Genomic DNA, 21,968 nt, shown 5'->3' with positions numbered 1-21,968 from the left:
CGCGCTGGGGCTGAGCCTGGTACCTACCCCTAGAGTAGGAATAGGGAGCACTTCTCTTCCCTCCAAAAAACCTCCTAGATGAGGAGGCTGTAGCAGAAGGCACCCGGTGGGAGAGAGAATCCATAGTATTATTATGCTGCTTAATCTGATTAACAAGATCCTCTACTTTCTCTCCAAAAGATTGTCCCCCCCCCCCCCCCGGCAAGGAACATCCGCCATCCGCTGCTAGACAGAATGATCCAGGTCAGAGACACGCAGCCATGAGAGTCTGCGCATCACTATACCTTGAGCAGCGATCCTGGATGTCACGTCAAAAGTGTCAAAAGTACCCCTGGCCAGGAACTTGCGACACGCCTTCTGCTGCCTGACCACTTGGCGAAAAGGCTCGGCCAACTCTGTAGGCAGTGCATCAACCAAGCTGGACAGTTCACTTGTCAAGTCCCGCAAGTGTACGCTCATGAAGAGCTGGTATGACTGGACCTTGGCAGCAAGCATAGCGGCCTGATACGTCTTTCTCCCAAAAGAGTCAAGAGTCCTAGCTTCTCTGCCTGGGGGCGCCGAAGCATAGTCTCTAGTACTCCTAGCTCTCTTGAGAGCGGAATCCACCACCATGAAATTGTGGGGTAATTGGAACCTCATCGATCCAGGTTCACCGTGGATTCGGTATTGGGATTCAGCTTTCTTGGGAACCACAGGGCCAGACAGAGGGGCGGACCAGTTTCTTATAAGGACTTCCTTCAGTACCTTATGGAGAGGGACTGTCACAGCCTCTTTAGGTGGAGAAGAATAATCCAGGACTTCCAGCATGTCAGACCTGGGCTCATCCTCAACAGGGAAGGGAATAGCCGTAGCCATTTCCCGGACAAAAGAGGCGAAAAAGAAACTCTCTGGCGGAGATAGTCTTCTTTCCAGCGGAAAAGGGTCTGAGGGAATCCCAAAGGACTCATCGGAGGAGAAGTACCTGGGATCTTCCTCTGATTCCCACGAGCGCTCCTGCTCAGTGTCAGACACAACCTGTGTCAAGGTACTCTGACACTGGACCTGCCTCGACGCCAAGGAACGATGTCCTCTGTGGCGATGTCGAGAAGTCGACGCCCGATCCAACTGCGGCGAAGCTCCCTCCACCAACGCCGAAGGGGAGTCGACCTGGGTGGCAGCTGACGCCGATGCCGCAGACGGCACTGGAGTCGGAGACCTCACCACAGGAGGAGGGCCAGACACTGCTACAGTAGAAGGCACAAGCACACCTGATACCGAAGCTGATTGTGGCAGTAAGCCTTCCAGAAGTTTTGGAAACAAGGCCCGCCATCAGAGAAGGCTGCGGCGCCAGTGGAACAGGCGGTGTCAGAATCTGTGGGGGCTCGGGAGTAGGTACTGGGCTGCCGAGAGACCAACGCATCGACATCTCCTGGACCGAGGGGGAGCGGTCGCCTCGGCGCCAACGCTTCTCGGTTGCAGACACCCTCGACGCCCCGGAGCTCCCGGTACCGTGCATCGAAGAACAATGACGATGCTTCTTAGCCTTCGCTCGACGCCCGTCATCGAGACTCCTCGGTACTGATGAGGAGGACGTGGAATCCTCACGTCTCCTCGGGGCTGGGTCCAACGAAGGTCGGTCCCGGGGGGGCCTGCATAACAGGAGGACTAGAGCCAGGTGGAGACCCACTCGACACCTCACTGCTCCCAGCTCGAGTTGGTCTCTCAGCAGCCATTACCTCTCTTCTTGACGTCGATGCTCCTGTCGATGTCGACACCAACCTCGGAATCGATGTCGATGGACCGGACTGAGCCCCAAAAAGTTTTTGTTGGGCTTCTCGAGACGCTTGGGTCCGTTTCTTCATACAAAGACACAGACTACAAGCGGGTGGGCTATGGTCAGGCCCAAGGCACTGGATACACCAGGTGTGGGTATCTGTACCTGAGATGGTCCAGTTGCACCGAGTACAATGTTTGAAGCCGCTGGGTGTCTTCGATGACATGGAAGAAAAAATGGCTTCAGCGAAATCAAACGATGCGATTGTGCCAAAAAAGAAAAAGCACAAAAAGGGGAAAAACCCGACTGCGAGGAACAAAGGCTGGCCGGGTCGAAAAAGAAAGGAAACAGGGAAAAAAGTAAAAGAAGTTCGGGAAAACTACTTGAAACTAGTTTTTTAAAAATATATTTAAAAGAAAAAACAAAAGAATTAAAGAGATGAGAATCTCACAGAGAGGTTCTTCCTGGGCCTGAGAGAGGAGCGACGCGAAAACGAAACACACCTCACTGTGGAGAGAAAAGAACTAAAGAGGCACGCTCGCGCAGTGGGCGGAAAGTCGCTCTCGCATGCACAGCTCTCTCTGGAAAGACTATTATTTTGCTTGCAAAATTTTTACCGATTCCTGGGCCGCCGCGGACATCAACCCACTTGTGAGAACAAGCAGCCTTCTTGTCCTCGGAGAAGATATAAAAAAATCGACTGCAATTTCAATTTAATAAAGCAAGTCAATACTATTTGCATTGTTCTTAAAACTTTTCCTAATACTAATTGTCCAGAAAGATCTACCTCATTAAGCTGGTTTTCAAGAACTTCAATTCTCTGCAGAATCTCTTTGGCTTTCTTCCATCGGTCACCCAAATTCCTCTCTTTTATCTGTACCTCATCTAGAAGTGTGTCTTCATTCAGATTAGATGAATGTTCTGTTAGTCTCAAAGACAGTTTCTCAGCTTTGTAAAACAGAGAATAAATTGATTCCATAATGTTTGGAAATGCTGGTTAATATCATACTGAGGGTAATTTTCAAATATCATTTACCCTGGTAAGTACTGATTTATTCAAGTAAGAGGGCCATTTAAATATAGTTCATCCTTAAGGTGGATAATCATAAACGTATAAATGGGGTTCCACAAAAAGCAAAGTTACTCATCTGTAGCAGGTGTTCTCCGAGGACAGCAGGACAAGTATTCTCACAGATGGGTGACAATCATCCAATGGATCCCTGGTTCAGATGCTACCCAGTGTTCCAAGAAAAACTTCTTGAAGCCTTTGATAGGCCCGCATTGTGCAGGCGCAACTGCCTTCCTGCTTGCCCAAGTCGTGAGGGACCCGCAGTTGGATAAAAAAAGAATGAAACTCCATGGGAGGGTGTATACGAGAATACTTGTCCTGCTGTCCTCAAAGAACTCCTGCTACACGTGAGTAACTTCTCCAAGGACAAGCAGTACAGAGTATTCTCACATATGGGAACCCTAGCTACCAGGCTCACACAAAAAAAACCCAAAAACAAAGAGTGGTCAACAGGGACTTGCAACGGCAAGACCAAGAAGAACCATTAACAACAAAAAAAGCTTGCTGTGAAGGTGCAGTTTGGAACAAAAAAAGAATAGGCCTAAAAGGGTGGAATTGGATTCTACATGCCAAATTCAGTAGAACTGTTTCACCAAACTGGTTGTCGTGTTGGGTATTCTGCTCAAGGCAGTGACACGTGAATGTGTGGATTGAAGACCACCTTGCAGCTTTGCAAATCTCTTCAATGGAACTTGACCTTAAGTGGGCTACCAATGTAGCCATGGCTCTGATATTGTGAGCCGATACATGACCCTCCAGAGTCAGCCCAGCATAGGCACAAGTGAAAGAAATGCAGTCTGCCAGCCAATTGGATTAAGTGTATTTACTGATGGCTGCCCTATCCTGTTTGAGTCAAAAGAAACAAAAATCTGGGTGGACTGTCTATGGGTTTTAGTCCATTATCTTAGGAGGACTACTCTGTTATGATGAAACTTAGTATAAGGTGAATCAGCTATTAGGGCCTGTAGCTCACTGACTCTGAAAGTTGCAGCGACTGCCACCAAAAACCAGTCCTTCCAGGTCTGGTATTTCAGATGGCAGAAGTCAAGAAGCTCAAAAGGAGTGTTCATCAGCTGGGTGAGGGCGATGCTTAGGTTTGACAGGCGGTTTTGTCAACAAACCTCTCACGAATCAAACAGCCACTTAGATGGACTTTCCCTTAAGCAGGATAGAAAGAAGAAAAGCGAGTCCAAAATGCATCATAATCCCAAAACTTATGACTGATTTTAGCTTGCGTAAGAAAAAGAAACCTGATTTAACAACATGAGAAATTTGAGGGCCAAAGGACAGGGCTGAATTATTTGGGCAAGCTTACCCTAAAGATCCAATCCTGCATCTGTGATTCCTGGACTACAAATCCTATAAAGACCTTGTGAACTCAACTAGTTTACCTTACCCCTGTAACTTTACGCCATCCATATCACTTTCACTTTATTGTACTTTACTGTTTGTTTCTTAAATGTTGTAAGCCACATTGAGCCTGCCAGTGGTGGGAAAATGTGGGGTATAAATAGTAACATAGTAGATGACGGCAGAAAAAGACCTGCACGACCCATCTAGTCTGCCCAACAAGATAAACTCATATGTGCTACTTCTTGTGTATACCTTACCTTGATTTGTATCTGTCATTTTCAGGACACAGACTGTAGAAGTCTTGCCCAGAACTAGCCCCATTTTCAGGACACAGACCGTAGAAGTCTTGCCCAGAACTAGCCCCACCACCCAAACACCAGCCCCGCCTCCCAATCTCGGCTAAGCTTCTGAGGATCCATTCCTTCTGCACAGGATTCCTTTATGTTTATCCCATGCATGCTTGAATTCCGCTACCGTTTTCATCTCCACCACCTCCCACGGGAAGGCATTCCAAGTATCTACCACTCTCTCCGTGAAAAAATACTTCCTGACATTTTTCTTGAGTCTGCCCCCCTTCACTCTCATATCATGTCCTCTCGTTCTACCACCCTCCCATCTCCGGAAAAGGTTTGTTTGCGGATTCATACCTTTCAAATATTTGAACGTCTGTATCATATCACCCCTGTTTCTCCTTTCCTCCAGGGTATACATGTTCAGGTCCGCAAGTCTCTCCTCATACGTCTTGTAACGCAAATCCCATACCATTCTCGTAGCTTTTCTTTGCACCGCTTCCATTTTTTTTACATCCTTAGCAAGGTACTGCCTCCAGAACTGAACACAATACTCGAGGTGGGGCCTCACCAACGACTTATACAGGGGCATCAACACCTCTTTTCTACTGCTGGTCACACCTCTCTCTATACAGCCTAGCAACCTTCTGGCTATGGCCACCGCCTTGTCACACTGTTTCGTCGCCTTCAGATCCTCAGATACTATCACCACAAGATCCCTCTCCCCGTCCATAACTATCAGACTCTCCCCACCTAACACATACTTCTCCCGTGGATTTCTACTCCCTAAGTGCATCACTTTGCATTTCTTCGCATTGAATTTTAATTGCCAAACCTAGACCATTCTTCTAGTTTCCGCAGATCCTTTTTCATGTTTTCCACTCCCTCCCCGATGTCCACTCTGTTACAAATCTTAGTATCGTCTGCAAAAAGGCAAACTTTACCTTCTAACCCTTCGGCAATGTCACTCACAAATATATTGAACAGAATCGGTCCCAACACCGATCCCTGAGGCACTCCACTACTCGCCTTCCCCTCCTCCGAGCGAATTCCATTCACCACCACCCTCTGGTTTCTGTCCGTCAACCAGTTCCTAATCCAGTTCACCACTTCAGGTCCTATCTTCAGCCTGTCCAGTTTATTCAAGAGCCTCCTGTGGGGAACCGTGTCAAAAGCTTTGCTGAAATCTAAGTAGATTACGTCCATAGCACATTCTTGATTCAATTCTCCAGTCACCCAGTCAAAGAATTCAATGAGATTCGTTTGACACGATTTCCCTTTGGTAAAACCATGTTGTTTCGGATCTTGCAACTTATTGGCTTCCAGGAAATTCACTATCCTGTCCTTTAGCATCGCTTCCATTACTTTTCCAATAACCGAAGTGAGGCTTACCGGCCTGTAGTTTGCAGCTTCTTCCCTATCACCACTTTTGTGAAGAGGGACCACCTCCGTCGTTCTCCAATCGCACGGAACCTGTCCCGTCTCCAAGGATTTATTAAAAAAATCTTTAAGAGGACCAGCCAGAACCTCTCTGAGCTCCCTCAATATCCTGGGGTGGATCCCGTCCAGTCTCATGGCTTTGTCCACTTTTAGGTTTCCTAGTTGTTCATACACACTCTCTTCCGTGAACAGTGCTAAATCCACTTCACTCTCACATGTACTTTTGTCAGTCCATCTCGGTCCTTCTCCAGGATTTTCTTCTGTGAAAACAGAACAAAAGTATCTATTTAGCAAATTTGCCTTTTCTTCATCATTTTCTACATAGCGGTTCGCAGCATCTTTCAGTCTCACAATTCCCTTTTTAGTCATTTTCCTTTCACTAATATACCTTAAGAAATTTTTGTCACCCCTCCTTACCTTTCTAGCCATTTGTTCTTCCGCACGCGCTTTTGCCAGACGTATCTCTCTCTTGGCTTCCTTCAGTTTCATCCGGTATTCCTCTCCGTGTTCCTCTTTTTGAGTTTTTCTGTATTTCTGGAATGCCAACTCTTTAGCCTTTATTTTCTCAGCCACTTGCTTGGAGAACCATATCGGTTTCCTTTTTCTCTTGCTTTTATTTACTCTCCTTACATAGAGGTTTGTGGCCCTATTTATAGTTTCTTTCAGCCTGGACCACTGCCCTTCCACTTCTCGTACGTTCTCCTAGCCCATCAGCTCCCTCCTCAGGTATTCCCTCATTTTACTAAAGTCAGCATGCTTGAAATCCAGGACTTTCAGTTTTGAGTGGCCACCCTCCTCCTCAGCCGTCATATCAAACCAAACCGTTTGATGGTCACTGCTGCCCAGGTGGGCACTCACTCGGACATTTGATACACTATCCCCATTTGTGAGTACCAGATCTAGCGTTGCTCCCTCCCTTGTGGGTTCCGTCACCATTTGTCTGAGCAAAGCACTTTGAAAAGCATCCACGATCTCTCTACTTCTTTCCGGTTCTGCAGATGGAACCTTCCAATCTACATCCGGCAGATTGATCTCTCCCAACAACAGCACCTCTCTTTTCTTCCCCAACTTTTGAATATCAGCGATCAGATCTTTATTTAGTTCCTCCAATTGTGTCGGGGGTCTGTAGACAACACCCACGTGGACAGAGATTCTATCCTTTCTTTTTAAGGTGATCCATATTGCTTCTTCCTTTCCCCAGTTCCCTGTCATTTCAGTCGCTGTGATATCATTTCTCACATACAGAGCTACTCCTCCACCTTTACGCCCCTCTCTATCCTTCCTAAAAAGATTATAGCCTGGTATGTTTGCATCTCATTCATGGGAACCATTGAGCCATGTCTCTGTGACTGCAACTATGTCCAAGTTTGCCTCCAACATCAGGGCTTGAAGGTCATGAACTTTATTGCTTAGACTGCGAGCATTTGTGGTCATCGCTTTCCATCTACATTTCCTAGTATGTGTTTCGGTTTTAGTGATTTGGGGGTGTCTTTTCTCTTTGGGTGCCTTCATATCTTTTTGATCCACCTTCCTTGCTTTTTCTTTTTCTTCCGCCTCAGTTTTATTTTCAGGAACAACACAGTGCTGTAGTGGAGCAAAAGAATTCTGTAGGGGCAACACTTGTGAGGGCGGATGCGTCTGTGTCACATAACAAAGCCTGCCTGAGCCTACTGTGAACCATCTATTCTTAGGTGGTATAATCCTTTGAGGCAGTGGTGAGAATTTGGTATGATTCTGTGCAGCCCTAGAAGTTGCTTTAAGTGCATTCAATTCCTGCTTTACTTTGCTGAGCTCCTGTTTTAAACTAGCAAGCTGAAGACAGACAGGACAAGCTTTAAGTCTCCAGATGCTTGGCCTTGAAACTAAAGCACCACAATTATTACAGAGAATAAAAGTCATCCTGATTTGTTGAAATGGGCATGAACAGTTGTACTATGATGGGGTTGTAATTAGGGTGGGGTTAATTTATGATATGTAGTATATTTGGGAAAGCTATATAGGAAGTGTCAGTGGGCTTAAGCTTAAGACCTATGGAATGTGTTTGCTGTAACCTATCCCTAGAACAGCATTGAAATGCCCAGAGCCACAACTGTACGGTAGGAGTAATCAGAAAATAGTCTTATCTGAGAGCTCCCAAACCTGTCCAGCTTCTGTGCAGAGACAAAAACCACATGGAGAGATGCTCCACCTGTGCTATGCAAATGCCTTACAACAAAAGCAGATGGGGGAGGGGAGGGGCTCCTATGGAAGTAGAAGAAAAAAAAACCACAAGAGAAACTATTACCGATTTTAAAGCACTTGTTAAATCCAGTTAAATGATATAAAATAAAATAAATATGACCCCAAGATATCAAAGGATGAAATGGGGACAATGTGCCTGCCAGATAAAAAAGTAGTAACAGCTGGAGGTGATAATGATCCAATTACCCAACAAGCTATTGTCTTCTCAGGATTAAGAACTAATGGCCTGTCTTCTAGCCATCCCGCCACAAGTTCTAAACATTTTTGATGTGGCTGTAAATCAACTGAACTCATATCAGTGTAATAGACTATGAGAAAATCATCTGCATAAGAATAAGAACTGATCCCCAAAGACTGAATAAGTAAAGCCAAAGGACTAACAAACAAATTAAATATAGTGTTGGAGAAAGTACCAACTCCTGATGAACACCACATGTCGGGGGAGAAGAGCTGAAAGAACTGTTGTCCAAAAAAAAAAAAAAAAAAAGAAGTAAACCAGTCCAGGACTACACCAGAAATACAATGTGAAAAAAGACAGTGTAAGAGAAGGTTGTGATTAAATTAGGTCAAATGCCGCTGACAGGTCAAGACAGTCTAACGGAGCAATTTTTTTCTCTCTCCAATTGCTATGAAATTCACTTATTAAGGCAGTAAGAACCATTTCGCTACTGAAACGGACACAAAACCAGATTGACAAGGATGTAGAGCATTGATAGCCTCTACATAGGAAGTAAGCTGATCAAGGACTCCACAATTTTAGAAAGAAAATATAAAAGATATGACACTGGTAGATAATTTTTGGCCTGCAACAGGTCAAGATCTGATTTTTTCAAAATAAGCTTAATAAGAGCTGTTTTCATTGGGGCTGGTAATTTACCAGCCATTAAGCTATTGATAAAAATGGAATGAAGACATGAGAATAGATTTGTAGAATGACCCAAGACGTGCGAGTCACATGACCCATGTGCAGGGAAGGTGTCAGCAATGTCTAAAGCCCTGGTAATAATCTGCAATGAGAGATACAAAGACCAAAATTCACACACGTTTTTTTGGATTTCGCTCACACCTTTTTTCAGTTGTAGCTCAAGGTGAGTTACACTCAGGTACACTAGGTATTTCCTTGTCCGGATCACAATCTAATTTTGTACCTGAGGCAATGGAGGGTTAAGTGACTTGCCCAAGATCACTATACCCCCCCCCCCCCCACTTGTTGACATAGTGCATGGCAACCTGATTGTCTATCTGAATTAGAACAATTTTGCTCAACAGCAGATCCCTGAAAACCTTTGGAGCATTCCAGATTGCCTGGAAGCTCTAGGAGACTAATTTGCAGTTTGGTCTCCTTAGCGGGCCAGAGTCCCTGGGTGTGAAGCCCCTCTACATGAGTTCCCCATCCGAGACTGGATGCACATCAGTAGTCAGAATCTTCTGGCATAGAGGAATTTGGAATGGGAGTCCAGGATCAAATTAGGTTGAATCAGTCACCAGAAAAGAGACTGGGCTAACACATTCACAAGGTTCCCCGTGGTTTGACACCACTGGGAAGCAAGGGTTCACTGGATGCCACACAAATGGAGGTGAGCCATGGGAGTGACACACACTGTAGAGGCCATGTGGTCCATCATCAACATCTGCCGAGCTGTGACTTGCTGGTTGCGCTGAACCTAAGTGGCGATGGCAACAAAAGCATCCGCCTGCGCCTAAGGCAGGTGGGCTTCACCTTGCACTGTGTCCTTGGCTTCATGGAGAAGGGCTCATCAGTACTGCTTCTTAGGGGAAGTGATCCTTATGGTGCTGACGCTTCTCCAGTACAAACGACACTGTTGCCCTGAAACTCCTAGCACCATGCTTTGAGGAGGACCAATGCTGATGCTTCGTTGTCATTGCTCAATGGCCAGCATCGGAAGTCCTTTGATGCTGACACGGATGAAGCAAAATCCATGCAGCATCCATCAAATGCTTGGTCCAAATGAAGGTTTCTGGCATTTGACGCTGAGGCAGGGGGAGACTTCCTCAATGATGACATCTCCAGTGTCCGGTACCACTCCTGAAGCCATTGAGACCGATGCCTTCAATGCCAATGAGGAGTCAGCCCTTATGCGTGCCAAAATGTATTTCACACACGGCCTCTTTAGTTCTTTGAGAAAAGTAAAAAAACTGAGTCCCATACAACTCAGGCAGGCGGAAAGGCATTCATGCATACAAGATGCAGACCTATCAAAGGCTTCTAGAAGTTTTTGTTGGAATGCTGGGTAGCGTCTTGTGCTGGGGATCCATCAGATGACACCACCCATCTTAAGAATACCCTGTCCCGCTTGTCTTCAGAGAATGCAAACATTTAGATATATGTGGAAGTGGCATTCCTGCAGAAGTGAGCAGTAGAGGACTGTATTCAAAACCACTTATACAGCCAACATTGTGCCTTGGCCACATAAGCTGTTTTTTTTATCTTTTAAATTTGCTCACAACAGATAAGTTTTAGCTATATTAGTTGCTGTGACAGTAATTTTAATATAGGGTATTTAGGACTATAAAAGGTACATAGACACATACTATGCCTATTTTAATAATGGCAACATGTACACCCATGTCTCATTTAAAAATTATCCCCTATTTACACCTTATCTGAGATAGGTACAAACGGCCCCAAAACTTTGCTTAGATATGCAAAATTCCACCCCAGGGAATGCCTACAACTATTGTATATAAAAGTATGAACTATGCATTGATAGTACATACTTTTCTGTTTGAATTCCCTAGCTAATTTTATAACACCTATTTCTGCATGTAGAACATCTTATAAAATTATCCTGTGATTAAATTTATTCAAATAACTCTGGGAGATTGGTGAGAAGTTAAGGATCAAGGCAGAAATGGTCAGACTCGGTGGATCAAGTAGCCCTAACCTGAGACACCTTCTATTTTTTTAACTTCTAAATAATACACACTAGATAGCTAATATCTGAATATTATTGAAAATTGCCCCCATTATTTTTTTTTACAAACTGTCCACATTGCTCATTACTGAAGTGCTTTTTGAACCCTAAGCGTTGCATCAATTTTCAAAGGGAAAGTAAATGTGCGTTTACTTTGAAAGTTGCTGTGGATACGTGAAGGGCAATTCTATAAACTAGGCACTATCATTTACACCCCCATTGGGTGTGTGTAACTGTTTAGAATACTACCATATATATATTTAGATGTATACTTACGTGCATATATGCCAATATGCTGCTTAAGCACTAGTCTATAAATGTTATTATCTTGCTCTGTTTACATGGGGCGGGACATAGGTGGAGCTTACAGAATACAGTAAAGTTTATTGGCTGCTGTTGACATCACATGATGACCTCACAACAAAACAAAAACTCATAGTGCTCCCCTATGTCCTAGGAGTGACGGACTGCATAAGAAAACTGCTAAAAAATAACATCAAAACAGCCAACAGTGCGCACCAGAAGACCGGCTACCTCTGTTCCAAACCACTGGACTGTATGAAATACCATGAAGTTGCAGTCAAAATTACATTGGTGATACCGGACGCACTGTAGAGGAAAGGCTACAAGAACCTAAGAGAAACCACAAGCTCTGCAACATGGAAAATCCAGCTGTAGCCCTTCAAGCTAAGGCATCTTGTCATATAATTAGATTTGAGGACACAAAAATCTTGGAGAGAGAAGATCGTTGGTGGCCAAAAGAATCAAAAGAGACAACACAGATAGCAAGGCCTCCTAATAACGTCAATGGAGACAAGGAGCTCATCCTAAACAAAACATGGCAATCGCTCAATCAAAAGAAATTTAACACAAAAAAGACATGTGACGAAGGACAAAAGTCTTCTTCCCCACCCCCACAGTTTTAGACTATGACCTACAGAAATTCTTCCCCCCTCTGGGGCAGAAGTGTTCTACTGAAATTTCAAGCCTCATTCCCGCCAGAATTTAAAACTGTGACCAATGGACTATCCCGCCAAAATTCAAATTTGTGACCAAAGGACTTTCCCACCTCAATTTCCAACAGAAGTCCCCTCCTTCATGAGGAAACTACCCACCTCAAACCTCAGCCAATTAAGTTTGAGAACCCACTATATATATAAGGACAAACTGTAGATTTCATAGCATAACCTGAAGAAAGCAACAGCACAGTGGCTGAAACATTGGCTTTGCTTACTCAGATGTGGCAAGATCCAGACAACTGCAACAATCATGATACCAGCAGCGGAAGCCTAAAAGAATATATACCCAAAGGATATATATAAAATTGAAGAAATATCTTATAGCTGAAAAATTAAATGGGACCCTTCATTGTACCACAATTCTAATGTTGCTCAGCTCAAACTGAGACATTAGAGGGAATAGATACAGATAAACAGGACTGCAGGTTGCCTTGATAACAGAAATTCTTTAAATGCTCTGGGTCCAGTCAAACATAAGGCTTATCAGAAAACTTAAGAATATATTTACATGGGAGCTGAAGGAAAACTGTCCCTTCCTGACGCCACCACTTGGGATTTGAGAGCTAAAAAAGCCCTCCATTTCATTTGAGTGGCTCAACAGAGGTCAGGAAATATCAAAACAGATTGACTCAGAAAACTGACACCTTTAAATTGAAAATAAAGATGAAGAATCTAATTCTGGTTATACTCCAGGGCAAAGGAGGCTATCAAGGTCGCCTTAGTTACCACAGGGCTAAAACTTTCTAGAAAGCCCCTAAGATCAAAACTAGCCTCAATTCCTTGTCCACTAGGCCCATAGATTCTGGAGCCCCCGATTCAACACAAAAATCCTTCAAAATTGGTGGTATATTTTCAGCAGGGGTCGGTAAACCTTCCCTTAGATATTGCTTTTACCATCTCCACTGGAAAGAGAACTGGAGACTTGGGAAAGTTTACAAACTTCAAATTCAATCTGCGATCATAATTCTCCAAGGCTTCAAATTTTTGATGGCTATTCATGTGGAGGGGCATTTTCAAAAGGACATCCATGTCAGAATGTCCCAGATGGACGTCCATCTCACATGTATTTTTGAACAGGATAAGCCTATTCAAAAACATGTGAGATGGGATGTCCAAGTGCTGGAAACTTCTAGCATGAACATCCATTTTACAAACTGAAGTGTCCAAATTTTGACCGGGGTAAAAACAAGGAACATGGATGTCTGTATAGCAGCATTCTTAGAACTACACAGAAGTCCATGCAGTGTCAGCCTAGTAGTTAGTACAATGGACTGAAATGTAAACCAAGGGAACTCGGGTCCAAATCCAATTTTAACTCTGTTTTTTAAATTATCAGCCCTCAAGGAACAAAAAAATACAAACTGTACCCAAATGAACACCACTCCAGTAGCCTTCATGCTTGCAGTTGTCTTATATATAGGTGGAGTCCTGGAGGACTCACAATTACAAAAACAAAGAATTTAAGTGGGATTTCAACCTGGATCCCTTAGTCCACAGCTCCAACCATTGTTACTCCTCAGACCTAGTCCCTGCTCTGTTAAGAATGCCTACAATACTGTCATAGAACCTGGTATCCCTTTCAAGCTTCACTTTCAGGGGAGAGGGAGGGGGACAGCCACCACTGGGGGATTAAGGAGGTGTACCTAAAGCGCAAGAAAGTTCTACAATAGTTGTATAAAGTGAATCCAAGTACTGACAAAATTATATCTAGAGGAAGACATGTTGGCGATGCAGCACAGAAATGCTGCAAAGTGGAGTTTCTCTCATTTTCTCTTCAAATAAAGAGTCTGCAGGGCATGAAGTGTCTGTCGGTCTGGTGTGGAAATCATCACAGTTAACATAGCCATCAGATAAAAAGTTATCTTTTTTAAGCAGATAACCTATGTGCATTTTTTATGTATTTTATTTAGGACCCTTGATGCAGGCATTGTGCCAAAACATGGCCATGTTGGGCCAGCCCACTAATAAAGATCTCATACTAGCAGATGTGTTTCATATCTCCATTTGTTTGGCCACCTAAGCTTTGTGGTTCTCCATAGACAGTATGGAAATGCAGACAAATTATGGTGGTAGTTCTATAAGTGGGTCCTCAAGGCTCTTCTTGAGAGTGCACTGATGCCACAAGGTGAGAGCCTATTCTATACTGATTACCTGGATACCCAAAATCCATTACATAATATTAGCTTAACCCAGTATCAAGATGCCTTACATTCAAGTGCCAGGAGTCTGCGCTGGGACTGCTGCTTTTTAACATATTTATAAATGATCTAGAGATAGGAGTAACTAGTGAGATAATTAAATATGCCAACTACACAAAGGTATTCAAAGATGTTAAATCACAAAAGGATTATGAAAAATTACAAAAGGACCTTCCGAGACTGGGAGACTGGGCATCTAAATGGTAGATGTTTAATGCAAGCAAGTGCAAAGTGATGCATATAAAAAGTGGAACCCGAATTACAGTAATTACGTGTAATGTAAGGTTCTACATTAGTCACCGACCAGGAAAGGGATCTAGGCGTCATCACTGATAATACGTTGAAAACCCCTGCTCGGTGTGTGGCAGCTGCTAAGAAAGCAAATAGAATGTTAGGTATTATTAAGGAAAGAGATGGAAAACAAAAATGAGGATGTTATAATCCCTTTGTATCACTCCATGGTGTGACCGCACCTCAAACACTGTGTTCAATTCTGGTCATCGCATCTAAAAAAAATATATAGTGGAATTAGACAAGGTACAGAGAAGGGCGACGAAAATGATAAAGGGGATGAGACGATTTCCCTGTGAAGAAAGGCTAAAGCGGCTAGGGCTCTTCAGGTTGGAGAAAAGACGGCTGAGGGGAGATTTGATAGAGGTCTATAAATAATGAGTGGAATGGAACGGGTAGACGTAAGTCTCTTGTTTACTCTTTCCAAAAATACTAGGACTAGGGGCACACAATGAAGCTACAAAGTAGTAAATTTAAAACGAATCAGAGAAACTATTTCTTCACTCAACGTGTAATTAAACTCTGGAATTCATTTCCAGAGAATGTAGTAAAAGTGGTTAGCTTAGTGGGGTTTAAAAAGGTTTGGATGGCTTTCTAAAGGAAAAGTCCATAGACCTTTATTAAAATGGACTTGGGGAAAATCCACTGCTTATTTCTAGAAGCAGCAGCATAAAATGTATTGTACTGTTTTAGGATCTTGCCAGGTACTTGTGACCTGGATTGGCCACTGTTGGAAACAGGATGCTGGGCTTGATGGACATTCGGTCTGTCCCAGTGTGGCAATACTTATGTACATAACTTGGCCTAGTGATGCTATTGGGAAGGGTTTTTTTTTTTGTTATGTGTTGATATCACTGATCTCCCTTCTGTGATCCCATTTATTTTTGTAGTGCATGCCTAAATGTAGGCACGTAGATGCTAGTATTCTATAATGGAATCTTGATGCCCAGATGCCATCACAGAATTCATGCTTAGTGTGCTGCATCTAGGCGCCTAATTTGTGGCACCCAGTATGGAATTGTTCCCATAATGCTTACTACACAGGTTTAGTACTTTAGTATGGCAGTATAATTCCCCAGGCATAAATTAAAACTAAATTATATTGTTATAAGAATGTGTTACCAAAATATATATATTATAATAGTATAGCAACATTAAATTATATGTGATTTATTTCCAGTCAAGTTAAAATAGTTCCTTGTGCAGACAAAAAAGTAGTATTAAAATTAGACAGATAATACATTTTCAAAGTAAAAAAAAAAAGTAGTAGAGAGCTTACTGATTTGCCTACAGTTCTGAAGAACAAAAGTGGCTGCTTTGCTCATTTCTTCATCATGAGATTCAGTTAACACCTGAATTATAAGTGGGAGGCCACTACTCTTTAGCAGGTCACATTGATTTTCTTCTGTAGAAGAAAGCATTTATATATAAAAAAAACAAACAAACAAGTCACAACCTTTATTAGAATTGTTATGTCATATACTACCACTCACCTTCCACCAACATTACTGTCAATGATTTCCTCACCCCCCCCCCCCCCCCCCCCCCCCACACCAGACCTCTTAAGCAGTATCCCCACAATATGATTATTTTCCCTATTTGGGTACACATGAAATCATCCTCCCTTTCTTGTACCCCCAAATCAACAGGAAAAGAGCCTTATGCTTACCGACTGCCAGCTAGCTGTGTGGTACTTCAATGGCACTCACTGCAGCTTCATGTCATAAACTACAGTGCACAGCTAGCTTGCAGGAGGCACATACGAGACCCTCCTTCTACTAGCCAGGGAGATAAGAGATGCCCAGAAAGAAGATAGCCAGGGTTGGGGATAGGGTGCTAGGAGCTACAGAATGTGGACCTTAAATACGAGATGACTAGTCAGCAAAAGACAGGTTTGAGGAGTTCCTCTTGCCAGCTGGAGTGAGTGGGGACTGCCTGATGGAGGATGCCCATAGGAAGAACAACAAGAGAATCAGGAAGAATGATTTAGCATTATTGCTATGACCTGCACAAGATTAGCTCAGTCCATCATAAAGCACATTTTAACACACATACGCAGTTGCTCGAGTCATAGTAGGAATATTGAAATTTTCTCATGTAACTCCAGTGCTTAAACAATTGCATGGGTTACCCATGCTGTAAAGAATACAATTTAAGGTACTGATGACTGAACACCAGACTTTGTTTGCTGATGATCTAGCCTATCTGAAACAAGTCTTGACTGTCTATCAACCAAAACGTGCATTGAGGTCAGAGACTTTTATGTGGCTTTCTACTGATGAAGTAGCCCGGTTATGCAATGCGGATACACAAACCTCAGCCTTTATTCCAGCTGAAATTTTGTTATGAAATGCACTTCCTGGTCAGCTTTGTCACTGTGGTAGTTTTGCACAGCTTAAAAAACAAGACCCAAATGTTTGTGACAGAGTTTTTCGATAATATATAGATTTGTCTCTGTAGTGGCATATTGATGAGAAGTTATTATTGTTTATTTTTAAATGTATATTTTGTATGGTTGTTTTGTTTATAATTATGAATGTTTTTATGGAAACCACCTAGTTATAGGTGGTCTATAGATTTTTAAAATAAATAATAATAAATATGGGGAATATAAGCTGATACCTAGAGGTATATGCCACTTAGATGCACCAAAGGTGTCATTAATTGACAATTGTGCACTAGGTACTATTTTATAACGTAGCTCATTTTCAAAGCACTTAGACTTACAAAGTTCCATAGGTCATAGCACCTAACTGCAAGGAGGACAAACATGGGCGGGGCATGGGTGGGCTATTGGCATGTCTCCCACTTACACACATAGAGAATACTATAAATTATGCACGTCACTTGTCAGACTTAGGTGTGCCAGCTTACATCTGCTATTGACATGGCGTATAAAGGCATGCCTAAACATGGGTTTGCCAATGCTGCCATATTCCAGCATTCTACAATTGATTCTTAGCAACAAGATGCAGTTATAGAATTGGTGCTAGGTGCACTGAGTCTTCAATTTATAGAATTATTCAATTGTAAATTTGAAAGTTTACATAGGATAGCCTTTCAAATTTGCTGCAGATCAGTATATAGGCCCCTATGGGGCTCATTTTCAAACCACTTAGACTTACAAAGTTCCACAGTAATCTATAGAACCTTGTAAATCTAAGTGCTTTGAAAATGAGCCTCTATTGGGCTCATTTTCAAAAGAGGACATCCATCTTTTGACGTAAAACAGAAGATGGCGGTCCTTCTCCCAGAGACATCCAAATAGGTATAATCAAAACCCGATTTTGGACGTCTCCAACTGCAGTCCATCGCAAGGACGTCCAAATTTCAAGGGGGCGTGTCGGAGGCGTAGTGAAGGTTGGACTTGGGCATACCTAACACCTGGACGTCTTTACATAAGTAATGCCACACTGGGAAAAGACCAAAGGTCCATCGAGCCCAGCATCCTGTCCACGACAGCGGCCAATCCAGGCTAAGGGCACCTGGCGAGCTTCCCAAACGTACAAACATTCTATATATGTTATTCCTGGAATTGTGGATTTTTCATAAGTCCATTTAGTAGTGGTTTATGGACTTGTCTTTTAGGAAACCGTCTAGCCCCGTTTTAAACTCTGCTAAGCTAACCGCCTTCACCACATTCTCTGGCAACGAATTCCAGAGTTTAATTACGCATTGGGTGAAGAAAACGTTTCTCTGTTTGTTTTAAATTTACTACACTGTAGTTTCATCGCATGCCTCCTAGTCCTAGTATTTTAGGAAAGTGTGAACAGACGCTTCACATCCACCTGTTCCACTCCACTCATTATTTTATATACCTCTATCATGTCTCCCCCCAGCCGTCTCTTCTCCAAGCTGTAAAGCCCTAGCCTCCTTAGTCTTTCTTCATAGGGAAGTTTGTCCCATCCCCGCTATCATTTTAGTCGCTCTTCGCCGCACCTTTCCAATTCTACTATATCTTTCTTGAGATGCGGCAATCAGAATTGAACACAGTACTCAAGGTGTGGTGGCACCATGGAGCAATACTGCATTATAACATCCTCACACCTGTTTTCCATACCTTTCCTAATGATACCCAACATTCTATTCGCTTTCCTAGCAGCAGCAGCACACTGAGCAGAAGGTTTCAGTGTATTATCGACGACGACACCCAGATCCCTTTCTTGGTCCGTAACTCCTAACGTGGAACCTTGCATGACGTAGCTATAATTCAGGTTCTTTTTTCCCACATGCATCATCATGCACTTGCTCACATTAAACGTCATCTGCCATTTAGCCGCCCAGTCTCCCAGTCTCGTCTCGTAAGGTCCTTCTGTAATTTTTCACAATCCTGTCGCGAGTTAACGACTTTGAATAACTTTGTGTCAGCAAATTTAATTACCTCGCTAGTTACTCCCATCTCTAAATCATTTATAAATATGTTACAAAGCAGCGGTCCTAGCACAGATCCCTGAGGAACCCCACTAACACCTTTCTCCATTGTGAATACTGCCCATTTAACCCCACTCTCTGTTTCCTATCCTTCAACCAGTTTTTAATCCACAATAGGACATTTCCTCCTATCCCAAGACCCTCCAATTTCCTCTGTAGCCTTTCATGAGGTACCTTGTCAAATGCCTTTTGAAAATCCAGATACACAATATCAACTGGCTCCCCTTTGTCCACATGTTTGTTTACTCCTTCAAAGAACTGAAGTAAATTGGTCAGGCAAGATTTCCCCACACAAAAGCCGTGTTGACATGGTCTCAGTAATCCCCGTCTGTCAGGTTTTCAAGGCAGAAACTAGGTTCGTGAGCCCTTGGGCCACTGCCGTGGAGCAGCAGTGGCAGGCAAAACCACCCCACACCAGAGACAAGGCAGAACTCGACAGAAACAGCTAGACTTCATCTGCACTTGACCGCATTTCCTCAGGAGTTGAGCCCCTGGGTGCAGGCGGCTGGCAGGACTTACCGGACAGGGCAGGAACTGGATACCCACTAGGCTGAACAGGGACTGAGGGTCAGAGGGGAAAGGAATATACATGGGCAGCAAGGCAGGAAACTGGGCTAGGACTCACAGACAGACAATACTACACAAAGCAGGAAATGGACAAGCTAAAGGACAGGAACTGAAAGCTGACAAGCAGACACTAAAACTATTACTACTATTTAGCATTTCTATAGCGCTACAAGGCGTACAACACTGACAGAAAAGAGTCAGGACTGAAAGCTGCCACACAGCCACTAAGAAAGAGACACAAACAGAAACTAGACCAGGAAGACAGACCAGAAATAAGACTAGGAAAATAAGCAAGAAAACTAAGCTAAACTACACACAGACTAACTAGAACTGGACAAGAAACAAACAAGAAACAAGACTAGGCAGAAGTGCAACAAAGCACCAACAAACCAGGGACCTTAGACGATGCAAAGGCAAACACAGAAGTTTCCAGGTGATTAATAAAGCCCATCAGCTGCTGAAGTTCAGCTGCAGGAATCACAAGGCAGCTACGGGTGCTGTTCAGGCACAAACAAGAGAAGCAAGTCTGGCAGCCCGGAATATCCGGACCGGAACATGTGACAGTCCATAGCAGCCACGGTTCTGGCCACCAGAGGGCGAGGTGAGCATAGACAAGGAGACATTCACCTACATGACAAATGTCCTTGGATGTGCTTTGTAATTTTGTTTTTGATAATAGGCTCTACCATTTTCCCTGGCACCGACGTCAGACTCACCGGTCTATAATTTCCCGGATCTCTACTGGAACCTTTTTTAAAAATCGGCTCACACAGATGAAAGCACCCAGGGCAGGATAATGTGGAGAGCACTCAGAGACTATAAAAACATGATGAAGGAAGCAAAAATTCTCCGAGGACAAGAAGGCTGCTTCTCACTGATGGGTGACGTCCACGGCACCCCCTCCAATCGGAATCTTCACTAGCAAAGACGTTTGCTAGCCCTTGCGCGCCCATGCGCACCGTGCATGCGCGACCGTCTTCCCGCCCAAACCGGCTCGTGTTCGTCAGTCTTCTTTTGTCTGCGCTCGGGACGGTCGTGTTTTGCCGCCATTTCGTGCCCCTCAGAAGACCTCGCGCGTCTTTCACATTTTCTACTTTTTTTTTCCTGTGTTTGTTTATATATATAAAAAAAAAAAGGTTCCCCTTTTTTCCCGTATTTCTAGTTTTTTCCCAGCATAAGTGTCCTTTCGCTTTCGGGAGCGGCCTTCTTGGCCGCCTGTACGGGTTTTTCTCCCTTTTTTTTCGGTGCCTATTATCATCGCGAATTTTGATTTCGCCAGCGCGATTTTTCCGCCCATGTCATCGAAGCCTTCCAGCGGCTTCAAGAAGTGCACCCAGTGCGCCCGGATAATCTCGCTCATTGATAGGCACGCTTCGTGTCTTCAGTGTCTGGGGGCTGGGCACCGCCCGCAGGCCTGTAGCCTTTGTGCTCTTTTGCAGAAGAGGACTCGGGTAGCGAGATTAGCCCAGTGGAGCGTTCTGTTCTCCGGCGCTTTGACAGCAACAGCATCTCGGGATTCATCGAGTGAATCGGCAGCACCGAAGTCTTCGGGGATTGCATCGGCGTCGACGGCATCGAGGCGTATTCCTCCTACATCGACGGTACCGAGACTTCGGAAGAGTGCGTCGGCGGTACCGGGACCCCCGCTGGTGCTGATGTCGTTGGACGGTGGTGCTTCGTCTGGAGTGCAGGTGAGGGCTGTCCATTCCCCTGCTGGTGGCGGTGAGCCTTCGGGTGGGTCTCCTCCTGCCCTGAGGGCTCCTGCGGTACAGCCCCCCCGGGATCGACCATCTTCGGACCCGGCCCCGAGGAAGCGACGTCTGGATTCAACGTCCTCCTCATCGGTACCAGGGAGTTCCGGTGATATGCTTCGCTCGAAGAAATCGAAGAAGCATCGTCACCGGTCACCTTCCCGACTTGGTACCAGGAGCTCTGGGTCGCCGAGGGAGTCGGCACCCAGCAGGCATCGGCACCGGGAGGACTGCTCACCCTCCATCCAGGAGGTGTCGGTGCGCTCTACCCCGGACAGCCCAGTACCGTCTCCGTGCCCGGAACAGATTCTGACCTCGATGCCTGCACCGGCTTCTCAGTCTTTCTCCACAGCCGCTCTGCACGAGAGTCTCCGGGCCGTTCTTCCAGGCATAATGGAAGAGCTGTTACGTCCTTCTCCTCCGGTACCGGGGGTGCCTGCGCCACCGGTGCCGTTGAGTGAGGCGACGGCTGGCCCTTTGCCCGGGGTGAGGTCCCCGGTACCGGTACTGCTTGCAGTATCGGTTTCGGCTACCTCCCAGGTGGACTCCCCGACGATGTCGGGGGAGGGAGCTTCGCCGCTGCCGGCCAGGGAGTCCACCTCTCAACGCTCCCACCGTGGCCGTGTTTC

General features: G+C 44.5%; 1 protein-coding gene across 12 annotated transcripts in view; it reads right to left on the bottom strand.

Annotated features, from left to right (window-relative positions):
• TERB1 (telomere repeat binding bouquet formation protein 1) overlaps positions 1–21,968 on the bottom strand; it is a 241,566-nt gene that overhangs the window by 112,368 nt on the left and 107,230 nt on the right. For 10 of the 12 annotated variants that reach the window (XR_003942250.1, XM_030204477.1, XM_030204483.1 and 7 more), the window contains 2 exons: positions 15,870–15,995; positions 2,541–2,701 (listed from right to left, as the gene is read on the bottom strand). Coding sequence is in view for 11 of the 12 variants with exons in the window: in XM_030204477.1 (XP_030060337.1) it covers positions 2,541–2,701; positions 15,870–15,995 (287 nt within the window). In the remaining variant the exon portion in view is untranslated. The remainder of the gene's footprint in view (positions 1–2,540; positions 2,702–15,869; positions 15,996–21,968) is intronic. The other 2 variants (XM_030204476.1, XM_030204485.1) reach the window with 2 other exon arrangements.

Source organism: Microcaecilia unicolor, chromosome 5 (genome assembly GCF_901765095.1).
Source record: "Microcaecilia unicolor chromosome 5, aMicUni1.1, whole genome shotgun sequence".
Classification (NCBI taxonomy): Eukaryota; Metazoa; Chordata; class Amphibia; order Gymnophiona; family Siphonopidae; genus Microcaecilia; species Microcaecilia unicolor.
The sequence above is the reverse complement of the archived record's forward strand: the minus strand, read 5'-3'. Positions and strand labels throughout refer to the sequence as shown.